The following is a 24,514-nucleotide window of genomic DNA, read 5'->3' as shown; positions in this document are numbered from 1 at the left end:
TTCTCCATCTCTCTCTATCGCTCCCTATTACTCACTGCCTCTCCCCTGTGTCACTATCTCCGCATCACCCTTTCTCTCTTTTCACCCTCTTCCTCTATACATCACTCTATTTTGATCACATGCTGCCTCTCCATTCACATTTTCCAAGACACCCTCTGCCTCTCCCTGGCATCATATGCAGCCTCTCCTTGTCACCATTTCCTGTCACCCCACTGCCTCTTCATCTCCCACTATTTCTCCCTGTAACCCACTGTATCACGCGCTGCCTCCCCCTGTTACATCCCAATCACCCTCTCTTTCCTATCACTCTATGCTTTTCTTCATCATTTGCTCCCCATTACCTTCTCCTTGACATCCTCTACCCCTTCCTGACATCATCGTCTGCCTCCCCTTGTCTATCTCTCCTGTCACCCTCTGCCTGACTGCATCTATGTCTCACTCGCTCTTTCCCTATCACCTACTGCCTCAACTTCTGCCTTTACCCCGTGTCACTATCTATCCATTACCCTCTATTTTCTTTCACTTTCTGCCTTTCAAGGCATTAGTTTCTTATTGTCACCCCCCTGTCACCCAATGTTGCTCTGCATTACCGTCACTCTGTCATTTCTTGCCTTTCCCCGTCACCTACTCCCTTTCAACCAATTCCTCTCCCTGCCACCCAGTGTGTTTCTACATTACCATCTCTATATCATTTCCTGCCTCTCGCCGTCACCTTCTTCTTCTTGTCAACCAATGCCTTTCCTTGCCACCCTTTCCTGTAACCAACTGCCTCTCTGTCTCCCACTGTCTCTCCCAGTATCCACTACTGTATGTCATCCACTGCCTTTCACTGGCAGAACCCACTGCCTCCCCTGTCTCCATTTCTCAGGCATTACCCACTACCTCTTCCTATCTTCAGAAATGTCTGAGAGTTAAGGAGCTGAGCACTGCTGAGGACTTTCACTCAGAGGTCATAGCCTATTAAGAGGAGAAATATATTTCTCAGTTTTTAATTTTGGAGATTGGCACATCTCCTCTATTGTGGCAGCTGATAAACACAAGCATTAGTCCACCTACCTCTCTAGCGCCCACGACTTATTTCTTCTCCTATGAAGAGGAGCCTGGCTGTGACTGTTGAAAGGTGTGGGTGTGGACTGAGGTTGGCATGAGCTGGAGAGTGGGTGAGGAGGCTGGCATAAGAAGAGTGGGTTATGACAATGAGGGTGTGGCTAATGCTCACGACATTCCCTTTGAGGCCACTCCCCTTGTTGTGAGGTTCCATCCACTTTCCCAGGAGATCAGGAGCATTCGGCATGTGCAAAAACCCACACCCCTTCCTGTCATTTTTTTTCTGGATCCACACCTCTGTATACTTGTAGAATGTATTGAAATTACATGGAGATTTGAAAGGAGGTACACAATATTTTACCCATAATCCTTTTGTGATTTTTCCATATTTTTAAGCATAACAGCATAACATTTTATATTAAATAAAACACATTTGAAATTATCACAGAAGTGGTGTAACTTTTGCTCCTTAGGGCGGATTGTATTAATATACATCATCACCCTTCGCTGCCCGGCCGCCGCGATGTCAGCGCATATGTACTAACATATGCGGCTGGCATCGCGGCGCGGTGATGGAGGCCCCCCGCGATACTTGTAATGTGATGTGCAGGGGTCTCCATCACCTCCCTGCCGCCTCCTGCTCCCCTCATGCCGGGACAGCTCAGTGTGGCTGTCCCCGGAGCCTCCTCCTCCCCCCTGCAGCCGGTAGGACGTCCAGCTGCCTTGCTAGGGGGAGGAGGGGTTTACCTTCCAGGTCCAGGAGCACCTGCAGCAAGATAAGCCGGAGGGAGGGGGAGAGGGGGGTTGGCAGAGGTGGCGGGTTTGCGGCAGAGGCGGCAGGCAGAGGAAAGAAGACCATAGGCTTCTATAGGGTATCGCCACCCAAAGGTGGCGATACCCTGCCCTGCGGTAACGTTGCGGCTGGGTTTTAGTACATATGAAAATACAGTAAAATGGGGGATTTACCACATTTTCGGCATAGTACATTCCGCCCAGTGTCCCAATGGTGGCCTGGGAGAGTCAGCACTGGCAGGGTCTGTGGTGGCGCCATGATGATGTTGCACTGACAGTCCTCTGTGTGCTTCCTGGCTGTGGCTGTGCTTCAGATGCTGCTGGCTGCTCTCATTGTGCTGTAATACTGTTGGAGCAGCTGGAGAAGGCAGCTCCACCTCCTGATCCCAAAATCCTTGGCTCAGTCTCCCTGCAGGCAGTGCAGCACACACGATTGTGACAGGAGATGTTTGGCTGCACACCACAGGAGAAAGGGAAGCCGTCTAATAAGGGCCAGATTATAAACAGGGCAATAGAGGCAGTTGTCCTGGGGCCCCCACATACTGTCCAGCAGCCCCTAATGTCTGGCACCCTCGTGCAGCTCCCACTGTGATCACTTTCTCTTCACACTTCTCTTTTTACTCTGATTAGAGCCTGTTGGTGCTGTTCTCGGAAGGGAGTAGTACACACCATTGTAGGAAATGTTCAGTTTCTTTGCAATTTCTTGCATGGAATAGCCTTCATTTCTAAGAACAAGAATAGATTGTCAAGTTTCACATTAAACTTCTTTTTTTCTGCCCATTTTGAGAGTATAATCAAACCCACAAATGTAGCTCAAAAGAAGGCCAGGTTTATAGCTTCTCTAAAGAGCAAACCCATTTTCAGCTGTGCTAACATAACTGCAAAAGGGTTTTCAGGGTTTTCTAATCATCCATTAGTCTTCTAGCCCGATTAGCAAACACAATGTACTTTTAGAACACTGGAGTGAAGGTTGCTGGAAATGGGCCTCTATACACCTATGAAGATATTCCTTTAAAAACCAGACAATTGCAGCTAGTATAGTCATTTACCAAATTAACAATGTATAGTGTCATTCTGCTTAATTTAATGTTATCTTCATTAAAAAAAACAGTGATTTTCTTTCAAAAATAAGGACATTTGTAAGTAACTTTTACACGTTAGTGGTACATATATATATATATATATATATATATATATATATATATATACAGTATACTTGTAAGCCCGCTCAAAGCAAATGCTTTGAAAGCTAGTCTGCAAACTTGTGATTGCCTCTGTGTTTGTGCATGTGTGAGAGAGAAAGAGATGTAGTTTCACTTGCTGCCAACAGACGGCAGTGTTTCGGAGACACACAATCAGACATTAGACACACATACACACACACACACACACACATATATATATATATATATATATATATATATATATATATATATATATATATAGCATCCGATGAGGTCTTCAGCATAAATGCCCCAGCGTACTGGCTCCGGTGCCCTCTAACAAGGGCACCGGAGGGGATGAGGCCTCAAGGTATATGCAGCAGGAAATAAGCGGCACTCGGAGACTGTGGTAAGTGGTGAAGCGTAAAGGAAATTGAATCCACCATGCACATGGATTACATTTCCTTTACGCTTCACCACTTACCACAGTCTCCGAGTGCCGCTTATTTCCTGCAGTTTTTGTTACTGCACTGTTCACCTTGACAAAGGGGTACCTTATGCCCCGAAACGTTGGTATGCTATTTTTGCACTAATATACGTTTTTGAAAATTCCCAGAGTGCCGCTGTCTGCTTCTTTGCCTACTCCTATATATATATATATATATATATATACACACACACACATAGAGTATGTATTCTAAAACAGGCAGAGTAAAACTCACATGCGGAGGAGAGAGGGGCCTGTTTGTGAAAGCTTACAATCTAATTAAGCAACTACAGGCCCACACAGATTTTTTTAGTGAGTTACTCTTATTTATTTATTTATTTATTTACAGTTTCTTATATAGCGCAGCAGATTCCATTGCACTTTACAATAGTAACTCTTGAACTCAGATGCTCATATTTCACTGCGACAAGTGAGTGTTCTTTTCTTTAACACTTACAGGTGATGATGAATTGTTTCCCCTAGGTTTTCATCTTCTTGTGTGCAGCATTTGAAGCATAAAGCTGTGAAAAGCCAGAACAGACTGCGTCTCATCTCAGTCTATTTTTGTATCATATCCGCTGGTTGATGTACAAAGTCAATGGATACAAGGAATTGTCACTGTGGCATTGACCTGTTATGTTTAATAGTGGCCCATGCATTGGAATAGAAAGCTATATCTATGGCGCTATTGTAAATATATTTCTTAGATGTAAATAACTTGCTGGTCTTCTCTCAGTGTGTTTCCACATTTATCCTAGAAGTTACAGAGGAAATGTTTGACAGACGTAGGAAAATAGGAGATACTGTATCAACACATTTAAAACTAAAATATTTATAAATATTTACAATATAATAATTTTACTGTGATCCTTATTTAATTTCACAATATAAAAGATATAAATGAGACTACAATATCCTATAATCTTCTATACGTAGCTCATATAGCTGCGGGTGTGTCATTACATACAATCTGTGTTTGCTACACAGTTTGTAGCAGAAGATTTATTTTCTGTAGGCTAATAAGCTGACCAGCAGGTATGTAGTGTATCTGACTGCAATGTATTTGTTCATTTATTTTTATATAATATCTTAAATTAATAAATTGTTTTGTTTTTAAACTTAAATCTGGTGTTGGGACTCATGGTTGTTGCTGTGAGCAACTACAGTAGGAGTGATGAGGACACATCGCAGTCATTTCTCGCCGATGGCTCAGTAAGCATTACTGAGGGCTACTGGCCCTGTGAGCATTGCTAAGTGGCAACTGGGAGTTACCAATGGCGCAGTGAGCATTACTGAGTGACAACTGGGAGTTACCAATGGCGCAGTGAGCATTACTGAGTGACAACTGGGAGTTACCAATGGCCCTGTGAGTAGTAGGGTTCAAATGATTTTGTCCCGTGAAACTGGGCCATTTGGTTCCAGAGAAATCTGTCAAACAACATGAACAGCCATGAAATTACATTTCAGAAATGAAAAAAAATTGGTTTACCCGCAATATCTCTAGAACCAATGAACCCATGTGGACCAGGTATAAGATTGAAGGCCCAGCGATTTGGGTTCGACTGAGATCAACCTCAAGCTTCTGTGATGCCAGAGGGGGAACTGGCAGCCGTTGGAACCGGGTGGAGGTCGGAATTAGCGGGTCCCATGTTATCCTATGGGGAAAACGTTCCAGGTTTGCCTGTCGGTATCTCCGGTTCCCGGGGGGCTACCGACACGGGGCTGGGCTTGTTAGAAAGCTCTGGCCCTCAGCTACAGAATGGGCCTATTTGGAGAATGGGCCTGGAGCTGTAGCTCCATCAGCCCCATTGTTAATCCGGCCCTGTGTAGGGTTCAAATGATTTTGGTCCCGTGAAACTGGGCCATTTGGTTCCAGAGAAATCTGTCAAACAACATGAGCAGCCATGAAATTACATTTCAGAAATGAAAAAAAATTGGTTTACCCGCAATATCTCTAGAACCAATGAACCCATATGGACCAGGTATCAGATTGAAGGCCCAGCGATTTGGGTTCGACTGAGATCAACCTCAAGCTTCTGTGATGTCAGAGGGGTAACTGGCAGCCGTTGGAACCGGGTGGAGGTTGGAATTAGCGGGTCCCATGTTATCCTATGGGGAAAACGTTCCAGGTTTGCCTGTCGGTATCTCCGGTTCCCGGGGGGCTACCGACACGGGGCTGGGCTTGTTAGAAAGCTCTGGCCCTCAGCTACAGAATGGGCCTATTTTGAGAATGGACCTGGAGCTGTAGCTCCATCAGCCCCATTGTTAATCCGGCCCTGGTATTACTGAGTGGCAACAGGCAGTTACCAATGGTGCAGTGAGCATTACTGAGTGAGAACTGGCAGATACTAATGGCGCAGTGAGCATTACTGACTGGCAACTGGGTAGAAACAGCATTTGGGCATGTAATGGGGATGTAGCGGGTGTTCTGAACTTGCCTGAATGTTGCATACCATTTTCTGCTGCATCTTTTGCACCAAGAAGTGGGTAGGTCCAAGAACCATACCAGCTAGAGACATCACCAGGTCGACATGGGACAAGGTTGACATAGGTTTAGGTCAACAGGACAATAGGTCGACACAAGCATTAGGGCAACAGTGTCTAGGTCGATAGTCAGAAGATTGACATGGGTTTTTTCACTGCAGGGATCCAGCCTATCTCTTACTGTGGCTTCAGTGGCGTACGTTCTGCCAGCCGGAGGCAAGAAATAGTTTGGTGCCCCCCCCCCCCCCAAATAAAATAAAATCATATATGTTGCACATACATAAGGTGGGCGCCGCTGGCTGACAGAGGACCAGGTAGCAGTGAGCACTGAGATGGTCCCGCCTCTTGCATATCTAATGAGCAGGACATAGCACAGGTCCCGCTCATTACATATGCACATGGTGGGAACCCCCTCATTAAATATGCATTGCACTGCAAGGACCGGGAACCGCTCATTACATATACACAGAGTGGGACCCGGTCATTACATATGCACTGTGCTGGGTCCCGCTCATTAGCTATACACGGAGCTACCTGGTCATCTGTCAGCCAGCGGTGCCCACCGTATATATGTGCAATCATCCCTATAGTTTGTAAGCTTGCGAGCAGGGCCCTCCTACCTCCATGTCGGTTTGTATCTACCCAGTTTGTTTAATCACTGTTGTTTCCAATTGTAAAGCGCAACGAAATCTGCTGCGCTATATAAGACACTGTAAATAAATAAAATATATGATTGTTTTTTAGTTGGGGGGGGGGTACCAAACTATTTCTAGCCTCCGGACGGCAGAATTTACGCCACTGAAGCCACAGAAGGTGATAGGCTGGGTCCCTGCATGATGTCACTGCCCACAGCTACAACTGTTTTGTATGAGTGAAACAGGTTCAATGTGAAAGGTACAAAAATGGTAATTAAATGGTAATATACTGTTTACAACATGCGATGTGAAAGGGGTTGGTGTTTAACTTACTCTGACCAGTTTTAAGAAACATGGGATGTTGCTACGGGCAACCAATCAGAATCTACTTCTTATTTCATTAGCACCTTCTACAAGATAGTTGATGGTATTGGATTGGTTGCCAAAGCAACATCCCATCTGATGTTGCTATATCCCCCCACAGTGATATATATATATATATATATATATATATATATATATATATATATATATATATATATATATATATATGGGGAACATGGAGGTAAATCTTGCAGTGGGCTTAGAAATAACATTTTTAAATAAAGGATTATTTACTTCTTATTTATTTATTAACATTTACATATATATATATATATAGTGCCAGCATCTTCTGTTGCACTGTACAGTAGAAAAGCAACAACAGTATAACAAGACTTGGTAATAACATACAAAGAGGTAAGACGGTCCTACACCCATCTTACTATTTATACAACAATAGACATTTGTGCTAGTAAATATGTATTGGGGGGGATGAAAACTTTACATGATGACGTTCGGAGTCTGATTCAGATGTGGTTGGAGGTGCGCCCTAAACGTACGGAAGTTCACAGAACCCCTTCTGCCTGTGTGTGGGAACGGGTCCAACGACACAGAATTCAGGGAGAGCTTTGGTATGTCAGTGATTGACAGTCTGATGCAATTTGGGGACGGGAGGGGCAGGCCCTATTTACATAGTCATGTCTGTACCACAGGTTTCCTGGCCTCTGCATTTCTCCATGGGTGCCGCAAGCCACCTGTTGGTGCCAGGGAAGATACAATACTCTGTCCATGGAAGCAGCTGGGATCAGTATTGCACCAGGTGGTGTAATGCCCCCTGGTGCGTAACCATATCCTGTGTAAGCATCAGTAATAGAAACTCCAGCCACATCTGAATCAGGAGAACCTCAGTGCTAATTAGTAATATACATCATGTGTGCCATTTCTATGTGTATTTGCTACAAACATGTTTAACATACCGGATACTGTATTTAAAATATGAAACAAATATAAAGGTCCCTTATTAACCGGCGCTGAATCAACCGAAATCTACTACTGTAAGTGACAAGTTACACTGTAGATAACATTCAATAAATAACACATTGCTTACATCAGAATATGTATTGTATACATCATCAGTGGGAGACTTTTGACACCTCACTACATACAGTAAGCGGTGATGCTCAGCCGTTCCGAGCAGAGGATCATGGGTATGAAGCCAAGACACACTGGCAAAGCTGCCTCTCTATGATCTACAGACTACAAGTGCTGAATCCAGTGTAATGACGATGTCTTTGGGTTTAAATGATTTATTATCATACTAAATACAGTTCTATCACCAGCTGGTCATATTGCAAATATAATAAAATAAATAATTATTTTCTAATTTATATAGTTTACAACAATAAAAGGTCATCACAAAACTTCATGTTACTATGGAAGAGGTAGGGGTAAAAACTGGAAACGGACAGGACCCTTGGGGGTGCCTGTCTGGTGGTGTCCTGCCCGGGGGGGAGGGGGGGGGCTGACTTTGAGAGCTGTCACCAGGGAGAGGAGGGGGGAGGGACTAAAGCCTGCCTGTATGGTCCGGGTATGTAGCAAAAAAAAAAACAGAACATTCTGGACCACACAGGGAGGCTGTAATCTCCCCTCTCCCCTTCCCCATGTCCCTGGTGACAGCTATCACAGTCATCCTCCCGGACAAGTTGCCCCCAGACACTACAAGCTCCGGAATGCAGAGTTTGATGTCCAGTCCGGTGTTCTGGAGTCTTGTCCGGTTCTGGTTTTTACTTGAGGATGGATCTTAAATAGCATTTTTTTTCACTGTATCAAAGCAGATTCCAATAGACTCGAGTTCATCTGATGCTCCATTAGCTGAGTGAGGACGTGAATCTTCTATCTTCCACAGAGTAATTGTATGGACATCAAATACAGATGGCTGCCAGCAGTCTTACAGCAGTTATACCCAAGCTTTGACATGGTTATTCCATTCCCTGACGCAGCTACATATGCCTCCCTCGTCATACCACCTCCATCGCACTCCCTTGTACAGGGCTCTGGTGTAAGGCTGAAAGAGCATGAAGAGACGCAGGCGGCGGGCAAGACCGCAATACACAGCCATAGCCAGGACGATGAGAGGAGACATCATAACAAAACCCAGGATTATGAGAGCAGAAGAGCTGTTGTCGTCTAGTAGGGTCCTGCAGTACGACGCGTCAGAATGAAGGACCTGTGTGAGACAAATATACATGTTAGATGGCCAATCCTTCCACATTCACACGCAATATATATATTGATGACAGTGGCGTAACTATACATTTTTCTCCCCCCTGCCAAAAAAGTTTGTGGTGCCCACATCTGCCTAGTGTATATTTTATTCGGTACTTATTTCCTAGCACGGCGCCCGCGATTTTGATTGTATTGATCGGGTCGGAAAAATTGCGTCGTTTGCATCGCATGCCAACCAAATCGCATGCAATGCGATCGATCCGATTTTTACATTGGAATCAATGTAAAATGGATCCCCGTCTCAGCATGCATCCCCTCTATCCCTGTGTCCTCCCTCTCACCCTACATTCTCCTCTCACCCTGTGTCCTCCCTCTCACCCTGAATCCTCTTCCACCCTGCATTCCCCCTCCCAGCCTGCGTCCTCTCCCACCCTGCATCTACTGACATCGTAATTGCCCTTTGTGATGTCAGCAGATACTGCTTCGTAATCCAGAAATACAGTTTTTGTGATGGAACCAGTTACTGCTGGGTAGCCAAGGAATACGCCTTTGTGATGTCAGCTGTTACTGCCGGATAACAGCATTATAACCTTTGTGATGTCAGCAGATACTGCTGAGTAGCACAGCAATAGAGCTTTTGGGATCAGGCAACTAATTATCTAAATTACAATGCAAAAGTAAACACAAATATTTTGTGGAAAGGTATACTGTACGTTGTTCCATATGTTATATTCTAAATAACAGCATGTATAGAATGGATCATGGAATGGAATACTGTAGTTAATATATTATTTTAGGGTACTTCCCATGGTCAGACATGAGTGGTAAAGAGAAAATTTCTCCCTTTCTTTTCAGGCTTCAAATAAGGTAATAGCAGGTTTTGGGGGCACCCATGTGAGAAATTACACATCCAGCAACAGTGGTGTGAGAGGCTGTGATGCTCTAAGTGCTTTTTAAGGTCAGTTCTTTTGAACTACTGCACCACAAATTGTATCATTCTTACTGTTCCTAAGTGCCAATGTATTTTCACATTAAATGACAGTATTTTGATTGATGAGCAAGAAAAAAATAAAAGTCTGTTCTAGAACTGCAGCTATTTCAGCCTCTCAGTACACGCGTATTGCTGTAGTACTCCCACAATGCCTACCTGATATAGAGATTTATTATTATTTTTACTTATTACCAGTTATTATATAGCGCGCACATATTCCGCAGCGCTGTACAGAGATTATTATTACCAGTTTTTATATAGCGCACACATATTCCGCAGCGCTGTACAGAGATTATTATTACCAGTTATTTATATAGCGCACACATATTCCGCAGCGCTGTACAGAGATTATTACCAGTTATTTATATAGCGCACACATATTCCGCAGCACTGTACAGAGAATATTATTACTAGTTATTTATATAGTGCACACATATTCCGCAGCGCTGTACAGAGAATATTATTACCAGTTATTATATAGCGCACACATATACTGCAGTGCTGTACAGAGAATATTATTACCAGTTATTATATAGCGCACACATATTCCACAGTGCTGTACAGAGACTATTATTACCAGTTATTATATAGCGCACACATATTCCGCAGCGCTGTACAGAGACTATTATTACCAGTTATTATATAGCGCACACATATTCCACAGCGCTGTACAGAGACTATTACCAGTTATTATATAGCGCACACATATTCCACAGCGCTGTACAGAGACTATTATTACCAGTTATTATATAGCGCACACATATTCCGCAGCACTGTACAGAGACTATTATTACCAGTTATTTATATAGCACACACATATTCCGCAGCGCTGTACAGAAACTATTATTACCAGTTATTATATAGCGCACACATATTCTGCAGCACTGTACAGAGACTATTATTACCAGTTATTATTTAGCGCACACATATTCCACAGCGCTGTACAGAGACTATTATTACCAGTTATTGTATAGCGCACACATATTCCACAGCGCTGTACAGAGACTATTATTACCAGTTATTATATAGCGCACACATATTCCGAAGCGCTGTACAGAGACTATTATTACCAGTTATTATATAGCGCACACATATTCCGCAGCGCTGTACAGAGACTATTATTACCAGTTATTATATAGCGCACACATATTCCACAGCGCTGTACAGAGACTATTTTTACCAGTTATTATATAGCGCACACATATTCCGAAGCGCTGTACAGAGACTATTATTACCAGTTATTATATAGCGCACACATATTTCGCAGCGCTGTACAGAGACTATTATTACCAGTTATTATATAGCGCACACATATTCCGCAGCGCTGTACAGAGACTATTATTACCAGTTATTATATAGCGCACACATATTCCGCAGCGCTGTACAGAGACTATTATTACCAGTTATTATATAACGCACACATATTCCGCAGCGCTGTACAGAGACTATTATTACCAGTTATTATATAGCGCACACATATTCCGCAGCGCTGTACAGAGACTATTATTACCAGTTATTATATAGCGCACACATATTCCACAGCGCTGTACAGAGACTATTATCACCAGTTATTATATAGCGCACACATATTCCACAGCGCTGTACAGAGACTATTATTACCAGTTATTATATAGCGCACACATATTCCGCAGCGCTGTACAGAGACTATTATAACCAGTTATTATATAGCACACATATTCCACAGCGCTTTACAGAGACTATTATTACCAGTTATTTATATAGCTCACACATATTCCACAGCGCTGTACAGGGACTATTATTACCAGTTATTTATATAGCTCACACATATTCCACAGCGCTGTACAGAGACTATTATTACCAGTTATTATATAGCGCACACATATTCCACAGCGCTGTACAGAGATTATTATTACCAGTTATTTATATAGCGCACACATATTCCGCAGCGCTGTACAGAGATTATTATTACCAGTTATTTATATAGCACACACATATTCTGCAGCGCTGTACAGAAACTATTATTACCAGTTATTTATATAGCGCACACATATGCCGCAGCGCTGTACAGAGACTATTATTACCAGTTATTTATATAGCGCACACATATTCCGCAGCGCTGTACAGAGACTATTATTACCAGTTATTATATAGCGCACACATATTCCACAGCGCTGTACAGAGACTATTATTACCAGTTATTATATAGCGCACACATATTCCACAGCACTGTACAGAGAATATTACCAGTTATTTATATAGCGCACACATATTCCGCAGCGCTGTACAGAGACTATTATTACCAGTTATTATATAGCGCACACATATTCCACAGCGCTGTACAGAGATATTATTACCAGTTATTATATAGCGCACACATATTCTGCAGCGCTGTACAGAGAATATTATTACCAGTTATTTATATAGCGCACACATATTCCGCAGCGCTGTACAGAGAATATTATTACCAGTTATTTATATAGCACACACATATTCCACAGCGCTGTACAGAGACTATTATTACCAGTTATTATATAGCGCACACATATTCCGCAGCGCTGTACAGAGAAAGCAAGCCTGGGCCTGGGTAATTAGTACCCCCCCCCCCCTTGGCTGCCCTGTATACATCATGAATAGTACAAGTACTCATATCACTGTAAGTTTCCCAAATGACTAGAACTAAGCTTATACATTAATCGGTTAGCTAATCCACCTTTCCCTCTCACACACTGTACAATTAAATATATGTTTTGGGTGGAGATACCCTTTAAGTAATTTCCTAGTGAGGAGTAATGAGAGATTGCCATGCAACCATTTTACAAGTAACCAGTTTCTCATCATATAGCCTTTTAGTATGTAACAATAAAATGTATCAGTGTCCTTTAGAATTAAGCCGGTAGTCACATTTTATAATGTCAGTGCACTTACATCAGAGGTGGTTGTGAACCGAAGTTCGCTGTTTCCCCTGCAGCTACAAATGTGTAATGTGTCTCCAGGAACTTATATTCACTTTCCTCTCACTCAGGGAAAAATTTATTATCAGGGACATGAATATAAAAGTTAATTACCCCTCTAATCTGAGAAATGTCAGATCTGTCATTACTGCAGACTACAGCTTTGGTCTGTAATGTTATGTGAAGAGCAGTGAGTCCCTAAAGGCCAGAAAAATGGGAGTAATTGAATTAAGTCAAAACCTGAAGGAAAATATGGAAAAATAAAGAAATGGTAGATTAATAAGGACTAATAAGTGATGCATGTAAGACTGCCATTATTTCTAAGGGGAGCATTCAATCCCGGACGATATCTCCACCAGGCGGAAATATCAAGATTCGGTCGAATTGGCAAACAACCTATTCAATAGTGGGTCCATTTTTCCAATAGTCTTAAACTTAGTGGAAACAAATGTCGACATAAAAATATAGTCGGAAACAGACGTGGATTTGAGAATCCAGTGGCCGTTTTTGACAGTGCAGATTCGACTTTAAACAAAGCTGAATCTGCATGAGAGGAGTCCTGGCCTGGAATTGAATACTGATGGCCTATATACTGTATCCACCTTTCCAAAGAGTGTACAACATTCTCCCTCCATTAGAGAGAGGTATCAAGTCTTGGAGTTAGATAAAGTTTAGAGTGATTGGGGAACCAATTCTTGGAGCAAGATAAAGTTTAGAGTGATTGGGGGACCAATTCTTGGAGCGAGATAACGAACCAATATCTCTCCAAAGAGATATTGGTAAATTACAGTATCCCTTTTTATACACGATAACAGGAGCTGAGTAGTTGGTACTTTATCGCGTCAATGTATCCCTCTACAAGCTTTGATCCCAACCAATCAGCTTGAAGTTTAATTGGTACATTGGGGCAGATGTATTAAGCCTGGCGAAGAGATTAACTGGAGAAAAAGTGGAAGGAGATAATGCACCAGCCAATCAGCAGTGTTTGAAATATGACAGTTGGAAGTTGATTGGCTGGTGATTTATCTCCTTCCACTTTTTCTCCACTTTATCTCCAGTTTATCTCTTCGCCAGGCTTAATACATCTGCCCCATTGTACCTATCCGTTTAATATCTCTCTGAGGATTGATTCATTTCAATCGAAGAGCTCCCCAAATGTTGATGCGTACTGATTTTGTGTTTCTGATAGGGATCAATGGGGCAGATGTATTAAGCTTTAACAAGGGATAAATCCAAGGGTAATAAGGAGAGATAAACGTCCAGCCAATCACCTCCTAGCTGCCATGTTACAGGCTGTGTTTGAAAAAAGTCAGTAAGGAGCTGATTGGCTGGACATTTATCTCTCCTTATCACCCTTGCATTTATCTCTTGTTAAGGCTTAATACATCTGCCCCAGTGATCCTTATTAGAATCCCCATCTGCGATATGAAAGATAGGGTATAGAGCAGGGGCAGAGAGGCATCTCAAGGACAGTGCCCATGTACAGTATCTACAGTATAAATACATACTAGGCAATATCTACTAGTGACTAGTCTGTTTGGGAAAAGGTGGTTAGATGCTGATCAGCTGATTAGCAGAAAAACCGATTGGGTGAAATGTAATAGGATGAGAGATTCAGAAAGTGAGAGATTTGGTAAGAAATCTCCAGGGTTTTTCAGCAATCAGTTAAGGTGCCCATACACTAGTAAGATTTATCTTCAGATCTGGCTGGTTGGAACAAAAACATGGTTATGGATGAGTGACAGTTTGTCAGTTTTCCAGCATTTCCAAGCAAATGGTCAACTGTCATTTGCTCTCATCCATAACCAGGTTTTTGTTCCAACCAGCCAGATCTGAAGATAAATCTGCATTCGTATGGGCAACTTTACACTTCCAAATCAAACTGTTTTTGCAGTGTGATGCCGTGTTCACACTGCGAGTGTGAACAACACGGCTTTTACCCGGCATTTAAATGCAGGGAGCTGCCGGCGACGGACCCCCGTTCTCATTGCAAGGCAAATTCCCGGTTGAAGCAGTTCTACCCGGTAATTTGCCTTTTAACACAGGTATTTTTGCAGTGTGAATAGGTCAACCCGTGTCTGCATACCCGGATCTCAAACACGGGTAAAAAAAGGGTTTTACCCTTGTTTGAGATCCGGATATGTAGACACGGGTTGATCCATTTACACTGCAAAACAAACCTGTTGTAAAAGGCAAATTACTGGGTTGAAATGCTAGACCCAAGAATTGGGTGAGAATGGGGTATAAATGATTGCCGCTTTAAGAAAACTGAAGCTTTCTTCCCAAATCGCTCACTTTCTGAATCTCTAATCCTATTAAATTTCACCCTTCGTATTGCAGTGTGGCCATTGTGATTTATCATGATTTTTTTTTTTTTTATGTAGACTAGAGAAGCAAAATATCCACCATTCTTAGTAAGGTCACATACACGTGTTTCGTGTTATCATTGTCAGTGATATCATCAAACTACAGTAATCAGACAGCTGTGTTCATGGCTCCAAAGCAAGAACAGTGTTTGGCAATGATCTGACAAAATCAAATCATTACTAAGCATTTCCATCAATCTAGTGGGCAAATCGCAGCTGCGGGCTTTGTGCACTTGTCACCCGCTGGCCTCTTTGTTATCTCCTGTTTGGTATGAGCACCAAATGGTCAAATGTGTCCAATTCATATACGTATTTTTGTGTCGAGAATGGAAATGTCCCTATGTGCTGCCAGCCCTATTAATTGTACATGGTCAGCATAATGTAAATGAAATCAGAAATGTTTAAATAAAATAAAATGTATGCAAACATTTCCTGCAAGATAGTGATGACCATAGTTTAAACTGTCCAATGAATTTGAACTACTGTAGCACAGGTAAGGTTAAACAGAAGGATGAAGTCAGTGGAGTATTTCTATTGGTTGATTGGAGAAATTACTGAACATGATGGCTTTTAACTGTATTATAGATTGCTGGAGAATTCTGACTTTTGGGATGTCAAGTCGGAGAGAAAGAGACAACAAAAGAAAGATACGGTCTTAGAGCTAAAGGTTATGTTGGATCCAGCCTCGATGTTGTTGCCAACACATGTCATTATAGTAATATTTTCATAGAAATGAGTATGGGCTGCTGATATATTAATGTCTGGTGATTTCAAGTACAGTAATAATCAAACTATTTTTATCAAGACAGGAGGAACCTGCGGCCTCCGGAAAACAAGAAGCCCTTTCTTCCGTTTGATACCGTCACAAATTGCCTATAATGACTGCAAACCTTACAGATGACTGGGCTCTGTATTATCAGAGGGGTTCAAATACCAGTCTCGCTGTCAGATGATAGAGCACGATTCGCCCATGCTTCCATTTAGTAATTACGCCTAAAAGCACAGAAGATGAAAGTGCGACAGATGAGAAAACAGTTTTGCCTGGAACGTGTGCAGCAACTGCCAAATCTGATTAGTATCAACAGCGAGGTCAGGAGGTTCTCACTGTGTAACAGGTTGTAAAAGTAGCATTATCAGTTCTCACCTTGTACATTCGGATGAAAATGACACAATAACAAGTGTTTTGTAAAAAAAAAAATCAGAATCTTTTATTTTTTTATTGTACTGAAATGACATACAAGATTATGCTATGCCCTTCTAAACATGGGGTACATATTGGTATCACCCCTAGCCCTGAGCCTTGGATTTTAATATTCTAGATTGCGATATTCTTCTTAAAGTGTATTTCAAAGGTGCTGTTCCCCACCTCCACATACTGTAATGTTTTGCCTTGGTACTGTAGATGCCTTCTTGCAACTTTCTGTGTTTATTTTTGGTATAAATGTTCCTTGACCTGTCCAGGCCCAGTGATACCTCTTCACATCGCTGACCCAGGTCCAGTGATACCCGCTTCACATTGCTGGTCCAGCGCTTTCACACTAAACCCGCACAGGATGACCTGGGTTTAACCCTTCTTACAACTGAATTGTCGGGTTGGTTAACCGGATTATAAGCTATGGTGCTTTCACACTGCACCTCGACCTGGGTCCATCTGTCACCAACTCATACCCCATTCACACCAGCATAATTTCCCGGGTTACACCTGGGAACAACCCGCGACTAGCGCAGGTGTGAAAGGTTCCCAGGCCAAAATCCCGGCGAAAATTGCTGGGATTTCAACCCTGCTATGGAGCAGGGTTGTGCCCGGGTTTAACCCGGAGGACCACGCCGGTGTGAATGGGGTAGGGGATAATTACCCAGGTTGCCGGTTCTCAGTGTGCTGTCCGGCCGGGGATCCACACAGGCGGCGGGCGCAAATGACGGGACAGGCAGCGGATGAAGATGACGCACCTCTCCGGCGGCAGTGAGGGCACCGGAGAGCTGCGTCATCTTCATCCGCCTGCTGTCCCGTCATTTGCACCTGCCGCCCGTGTGGATCCCTGGCCTGCATGGAGGACATGCAACCGGGGTGAGTATTCTACACACCTCCTGCCAGCCTCCACCGCCATCCCACCGACTGCCCACCTCCTCCCCACCTCCTGCCGGCCTCCTCCCCGCCTCCTTCCCGTCCCCTTCACACACCAGAAAATGCAGGGACTTTTCTGGTGTGAAAGGGGCCAACTCCCGGGTGGGTCCTTGCATTTTCTGGTGTGAAAGGGGTATCAGCAATAACCCGGGTCAGAGATCGATGTGAAAGGGGTATGATTAATTCATAGACTTTATTCAACAAAAAAGACATGGAAACATGTAATAGTTATTAATGCAGTGTTTGTAAATGATAATCAATCTTTACAATATGATGCAGCCTATATTATGAATACTTAAATGTGAGTAGTGCAGAGGTGGAACTACCATTGGTGCAGCAGGTGCAGTGCACGGGCCCCTGAGGACTGAGAGGCCCACTGCTGACCCTGCCTCCTTTTTCCTGTCACCGCTGTCTACCGCTTTGCATATTGTGAACTTGGGTTATGGTGGATGATTAGGGCCCAAATGATATCTTTGCACCTGGGCCCACAAGCTCCTCCTCTGGAGTAGTGTGTTACTGCCTTAATGATTCCAATAAATAGATTCATGCTTTCTGGCCACACCTTTACATGCTTTATAACATATCAACGGATGCAGGTCCCATGCAGGGCCGGATTATAATGGAGGCACAAGGGGTCAGTACCCCTGGGCCCCCCTCTAGCTAGGGGCCCCCTGTGGTTGGGATGTATTTTTCAAAAAGGTTTTGTGCATGGGAGTGGGGTAGTGCTGCAGCTTCACCTATCTGCCAATGTGACAATGATTAATGGTGCTGAGCATTGGGATCCAAGGCACACTGACTGCACAAGTGTGCAGTGCATTACTGGGAGTTGACTAAGGGCCTTATTCTATTTCACTCTTTCTGACAAAATCCTTCTTAGATGGACAAAACCATGTGCACTGCAGGTGGGGCAGATGTTACTTGTGCAGAGAGAGTTAGATTTGGGTGGGGTTTTGCTTCAAAGTGAGATCTATATTGCAGTGTAAAAATAAAGCAGCCAGTATTTGCCCTGCACAGAAACAAAATAACTCACCCAAATCTAATTCTCTCTGCACATTTTACATCTGCCCCCCTGAAGTGCTCATGGTTTGTCCATCTAAGAAGGATTTTGTCAGAAAGAGTGAACTAGAATAAGGCCCTAAGTCCCATGACACTTTGCACCAGAGGGCAGAGGCTGAGACGTTTGTGCTGAGCTCTGATTGGTGGAGCTCATTACATGCTTCTCAGGCCCATGGAGAACAGCAGCAGCAGCTTAGTCATGGGAGGGTTTTTAATCAGAGGCAGCACTGGGACTGTAAGGTATCCTACAGAGTAAGGTGCAGAGGGACAAATACAGGCTTTTCATGTGGTATGTATGTGTGTATATATATATATATATATATATATATATAAATAGATGCGTGGTTACCGGCACTCCAAGATACATATGACAACTGCCCGGGTGCTGCACTTAAAGAAATGGTTATAAACAAAGATTATACTGCCTTTACTCTGTGTTTTGACAGTGTAATATTCTCCCATGCAGTTTGCGGCCAGTAATGACAAGTGCAAGGGGGCCCCCCTGTCTAAAGTGCCCCGGGCCCCCGAAAGGCTTAATCTGGCACTGGGACTCCCATGGGAAATGGTAGATGTACATGCATTACATGCATTTTCAGTAAATAGCCCGAGCAGACTTTGTGCAGCTGGTAACAAATATCACTGTTTCTATTTAGTCAGGAATTAAACTTACTGAATCAAATACACCGCCTGACCTACTATCATTGCCTTCCATTAGGGAGATCTTTCCTCTGATTATAGAAAATCAGCTTCTTCTTGCCCTGAAGAGTCTTCGTTTAGCAGCCAACAGGAAGATTATGATATGTAGTGCTAATGGGTGAACGCTACTCGCTGATTGCTGTGAGATTCTGTGCAGTCCTGGAGAAGACAGTGAGCCCTGTTAGAGGGTTCAATGGGTTAATCTACTCTGAAGCCTGGGTTTACGGTTACCATAGCAACCACATTCATACTCTAATAACTGAATAAGAGAAGACAGTTTTCTATATTAGGATCTTTTACCCCTATGGCATATTGACAATTAACTGTACAAAATGCACAGCCAACAGTGCGTTGGTCCCAATACTTGCTCTCGGGGCTGTTTTCCTCATATGCACCAGAACCCAATCTCCTAATAAATTATTTCCTATACAAAAAATTGAATGTGGTGGTTATTTTTATGAATTGGTTCTGGGTTATTCACTGTGGATATATGTTCTCATTGTGTACCCTGTGACAAAGCCACCATTATATACTAGTAAGTACCCAGGGACAAACTTGGTCGGCTTTACAGCCATGGCTTGTGGGTGGACGCGCATGTCAAGGGAACATGGCTGCAGCACATATCTCCCATCCCGACCACTCCGCTCTGCACAAGATCTGCGTCTCTTCTGCACAGATCACTAGCTCCCATTCACTATTACAGGACTTTCATCGGGCTGCTCCCACCCTATGGAAATGTCCTTCCACGCACAATAAGACTCTCCACTAGCCTCCAAACTGTCAAGCGCACACATAACCCTCTGAGGCACTTATGTATTACATAGCTTCCCTTCTGGACTTGTAACTTGGTGGGACTGCTATGCTATTACTGGTGCCTGTCCTTGTGTTTCCCTCCTATATCCCTATAGATTGTAAGCTTGCAGCAGGGCCCTCCTACCTCCAAGTCTGTCTGTTGTTACCCAGTTTGTTTTATCACTGTCTACTATTGTAAAGCTCAACGGAATCTGCTGCGCTATATAAGACACTGTAACGGAATCTGCTGCACTATATAAGACACTGTACCGGAATCTGCTGCGCTATATAAGACGCTGTAACGGAATCTGCTGCGCTATATAAGACACTGTAACGGAATCTGCTGCGATATATAAGACGCTGTAACGGAATCTTCTGCGCTATATAAGACACTGTAACGGAATCTGCTGCGCTATATAAGACGCTGTAATGGAATCTGCTGCGCTATATAAGACGCTGTAACGGAATCTGCTGCGCTATATAAGACACTGTAACGGAATCTGCTGCGCTATATAAGACACTGTAACGGAATCTGTTGCGCTATATAAGACGCTGTAACGGAACCTGCTGCGCTATATAAGACACTGTAAGGGAATCTGCTGCGCTATATAAGACACTGTAACGGAATCTGCTGCGCTATATAAGACACTGTAACAGAATCTGCTGCGCTATATAAGACACTATAACGGAATCTGCTGCGCTATATAAGACACTGTAACGGAATCTGCCGCGCTATATAAGACACTGTAACGGAATCTGCTGCTCTATATAAGAACCTGCAAATAAATAAATAATTTAATCTCATACACTGCACTGTGATACTCTGACTAGGGCATAGCATACAGCGCTGGTGCTGGCAGCTCCACTTATATCACGAACACACTCCCGGAATCAGTGTTTACAGCGTGACGACAGGATTAAACTCCCATGAAATCACAAGTTATTTACTAGCTAGTTATCTTGCGCTCTTCATCTTTTACTCCTTTGAAGTGAAATATAGATTTCGAACATTCTGGCAATTTTATTCATTATATTATTTAAGTGTGAAAGAAGGTTGTTACATGAAAATTTCAAACACACATCATAATAATGATTCGCAAAACTTTTGTTTCTTCGTAATTACAATGGAAGTGTCTCAAATTGAGAAATTGTTCAAACCCTTATTATTTGAAGTGGCTTCAAAATGTATCTTTACAGAGTAAACAAAATAAGTATTTGACATTATTAAACATCAAAGCTGCATATTCCTTAGCTGTATAATATACAAATAATAATAATAACTAAGATTTTTTACTTATCTGAAAATGTGAGCTACTCTTTTCTTCTAAGCTTCTGCTGCATGTTGCCGTTTTAGAAGGGACAGGGAATGACTGACAGCTTGGCGAACTTGTTTTGCAGAAAAGCTGCGTATTGGGTCATTCATACACAGTGGTAGGCAGGGGTTCCACCACCTGAAATGGTAGGGGGATTTACAGATGGAGCGCCTCTCTTTGTTGCAGATCCTGGCGATTCTATCGCCTGGACACGCCATCAGACGGAAGGGGGTGCGTGTGCAAGAGACGCTCATGCGCTCAGTTCTGTCTGAAACCACCGCCACCCTCTGCCGCCTCCCCGCTCCTCCACCGTCAGTGCCCTCAGCCCCTAACCCTGCCTGTCTCCCTAAAACAAAGATGGACAGGGATTCAGCTCCTCACCACCGAATGATAGGGATGCGTGAGTGTGTGAGATGTGTGGCAGGGCCAGCAACAGAAATCTTGGGGCCTTGTATAATGATATGTCTGGGGCCCCCACCTAAACCCAAATCCACACATTCCTCTTTTGCATGAGCCTCATTTAACCTTTTGTTGCTCCAGATCCTGCTTTCAGGTGCGGACTTCTCTCGTTCTCAGGATAATTATGGTTTTTGTGCTGCGCTCCGCCCTTGCTTATGGTTATAACCATAAGCAAGGGCGGAGCGCAGCACAAAAACCATAATTATCCTGTAAATTAAACCAAACGGATCAGTCATCCATAAGTGCGGCAGCTAGCCCTAAGATTCGGTGCGCAGGTACAAACCCCCAACAAGTACTAAAATTCTCTCGTTCTCAGTCCTGCTGGCTCCGGCTGCTGCTTCCTGCTGGCTCCTGGCTGCTGCTTCCTGCTGGCTCCGGCTGCTGCTTCCTGCTGGCTCCTGCTGCTGCTTCCTGCTGGCTCCTGCTGCTGCTGGCCTGTCGCTTTTACAAAAGAATTCCGAGCACTACCAGCAGGCAGGGCAGGTCATTTGCAGAGTGTGGAACAGACGACCCGCGCATAAAAGTACGGATACCACAGACCCGGCGGCGGGTACGTCTGTGCACCTGCGGCCCCAGGCTGTGCGCACACAAAGAGTAGACGGCAGTGGCTCACAGTGAGTCAGTCAGACTCAGCCACATACAAAATGGTGCACAGTAGACGGCTGGGCCGTGAGGGTCACTGACAGGTCAGCTGGTACAGGTGGCGGCCATGCTGGGGCATGGAAGCTTTGGGACCTTTCAGATCGCTGGGGCCCATCACACTTGTCCCCCTTGATCACCCCTGTCACCGGCCCTGCTTGCGCGTCCCCGTCAGATGGCTTTTGCCAGCGCTGTTGATCTGGCGAGAGCTGGTGCTGAATGACAGGCGCTGCTTCTGTAGTTACACCTCCACCACAGTCCTTCACTGTAATTCCAACAGATAAGTCTATTCCAGTGGCTTCCTTATCTGACACGGCATATGTGATGTCATGCCATCACCACCACTGAAGTGAAGAAGAGTCAATGGGCGGCATATCTACTAACATATGCGGATTGCATCGCTGTGCGGTGATGGAGGCCCCCCAATACCTGTAATGTCATTTGCGGGGGGGGGGTCTCCGTCACCTCCTGGGCTCTGCGGCGTCCCCGGCATCTCCTCCTCCCCCCTGCAGCCGGAAGGACATTCCGGCTGTGACATGCTGCTGAGGGTGGAGGAGCAACGGAGGGCAGGGGAGGGGGTGCGGAAAGCGGGCAGCGGGTGGCAATAGAAGCCCATAGGCTTCTATAGGGTATCGCCGAAGACGGTGCGGCCGGGTTTTAGTAAATTTGAAAATGCGGTAAAACTGGGGTTTTACTGCATTTTCGTCATAGTACATCCTGCCCTCTGAGAGAAAGAGAGATGAGGGGAAGCAGTTGGAGGGCCACATGGCATGGATTTGCTACAGGGACACATGCAGAGAAAAAGAAACAATATGTGTATAAGTGGCCCTACTTCGGTCACAGGGGAATTTATATCCAACCTCTCCAGGACCACTTTAAGCTCTGGTGGTAGGATCAGTAACACCACAACCAGGCGCAGTTTAAGTCCTAGGCCCTCCTCCACAACCTGGAGATTGGATGATGCAACTCGCATTGGATTGTGTCATCAAAGCCCTGCACCATTGCTGTAAATTGCAAAGAATTACTGCTTGACCAGCTGGGACTGGGATACAGTGGTGTTTAGCACCTTCTATCTTCACTGTAAAACACAGCGAATTGTGGATGTGATCAGCAGGATGTGGCCTCAATTATGTGAATAAGGCACTATCCCAGCTCTCCCCAAGGAAGAATGGTGCCCCCTCTGGGACACTCCCATGTACCATAATTGCGGTATATAGATGCAATTACTTGCACCACACGCCAACTCATGGCTAAATAGAACCGTATGGAAGGTAAGTTGTAATATACACATTGGTACATACCCTTGATCAAGGAGAAAATTAGGGAAAAATCCATAGGTGGGTGCATTGATTATTAAGGGCCTCAATGCAGTGGCTTTGATACTGGGGTGCAAGCCCTATCCGAGTTCACCCTCCAACGGTGTTGGACTGGTGCACGAAGGGCCGACGGTGGAATGAAGTTATAGGGGCCAGTCTCCAGAGGGGGTGTGGCCAGCTGCCACAGAAGTTTGGCTAACCATTAGAGAGTAAGTAGTAAAGTTTAGTAAATACTGCTGGTGCATGATATCAGATCACAGCAATGCATTGTACAAGATAAACAATAGTATAATGGTATAATTTAACATATGTGTAATATATAATTCCTGTGCACAGTCTGGAAACTGATCCTTATACTTGGACCTGGGACCCCCAGGCAGTGGGGCCAACCGCCTGTTTCCCATGTACCCTTGTGGGCCAGCCCGACACTGCCCTCTAGGGAGTGATACCAAAGAAGTACAGTTCTGCACTGTAACACGTAGCACTCAGCTTCTGCCACAGTGTAGGATCCGCCACTGGTTCAGCTTAACATCGCCAGACCCAGGCAGTGATGAAAACCGTATATGGACAAAAGGCCGAGCCCCATACCCCACATGGTAACGATCCCTTATTGCCGGTGCACACCATATCTTACAACACCAGGTTTCATCAAAGATTGGGAAGCAGCTGCCTG

At 44.1% G+C, this 24,514-nt stretch overlaps 2 protein-coding genes across 2 annotated transcripts in view; one reads left to right on the top strand and one right to left on the bottom strand.

The window, feature by feature from the left end:
* The window catches only part of MXRA8 (matrix remodeling associated 8), a 543,508-nt gene that overhangs the window by 48,099 nt on the left and 470,895 nt on the right, over positions 1-24,514 (top strand). The window lies entirely within an intron of this gene.
* The window catches only part of TMEM278 (transmembrane protein 278), a 92,368-nt gene continuing 75,072 nt past the window's right edge, over positions 7,219-24,514 (bottom strand). The window contains exon 2 of the mRNA XM_083163386.1: positions 7,219-9,156. Coding sequence (XP_083019512.1) covers positions 8,887-9,156 — 270 coding nt within the window. The 3' untranslated portion in view covers positions 7,219-8,886. The remainder of the gene's footprint in view (positions 9,157-24,514) is intronic.

This window comes from Crinia signifera, chromosome 19, assembly GCF_055691185.1.
Source record: "Crinia signifera chromosome 19, ASM5569118v1, whole genome shotgun sequence".
In the NCBI taxonomy this organism is placed as follows: Eukaryota; Metazoa; Chordata; class Amphibia; order Anura; family Myobatrachidae; genus Crinia; species Crinia signifera.
Note: the sequence above shows the minus strand (reverse complement) of the source record. Positions and strands in the feature narration are given on the sequence as shown.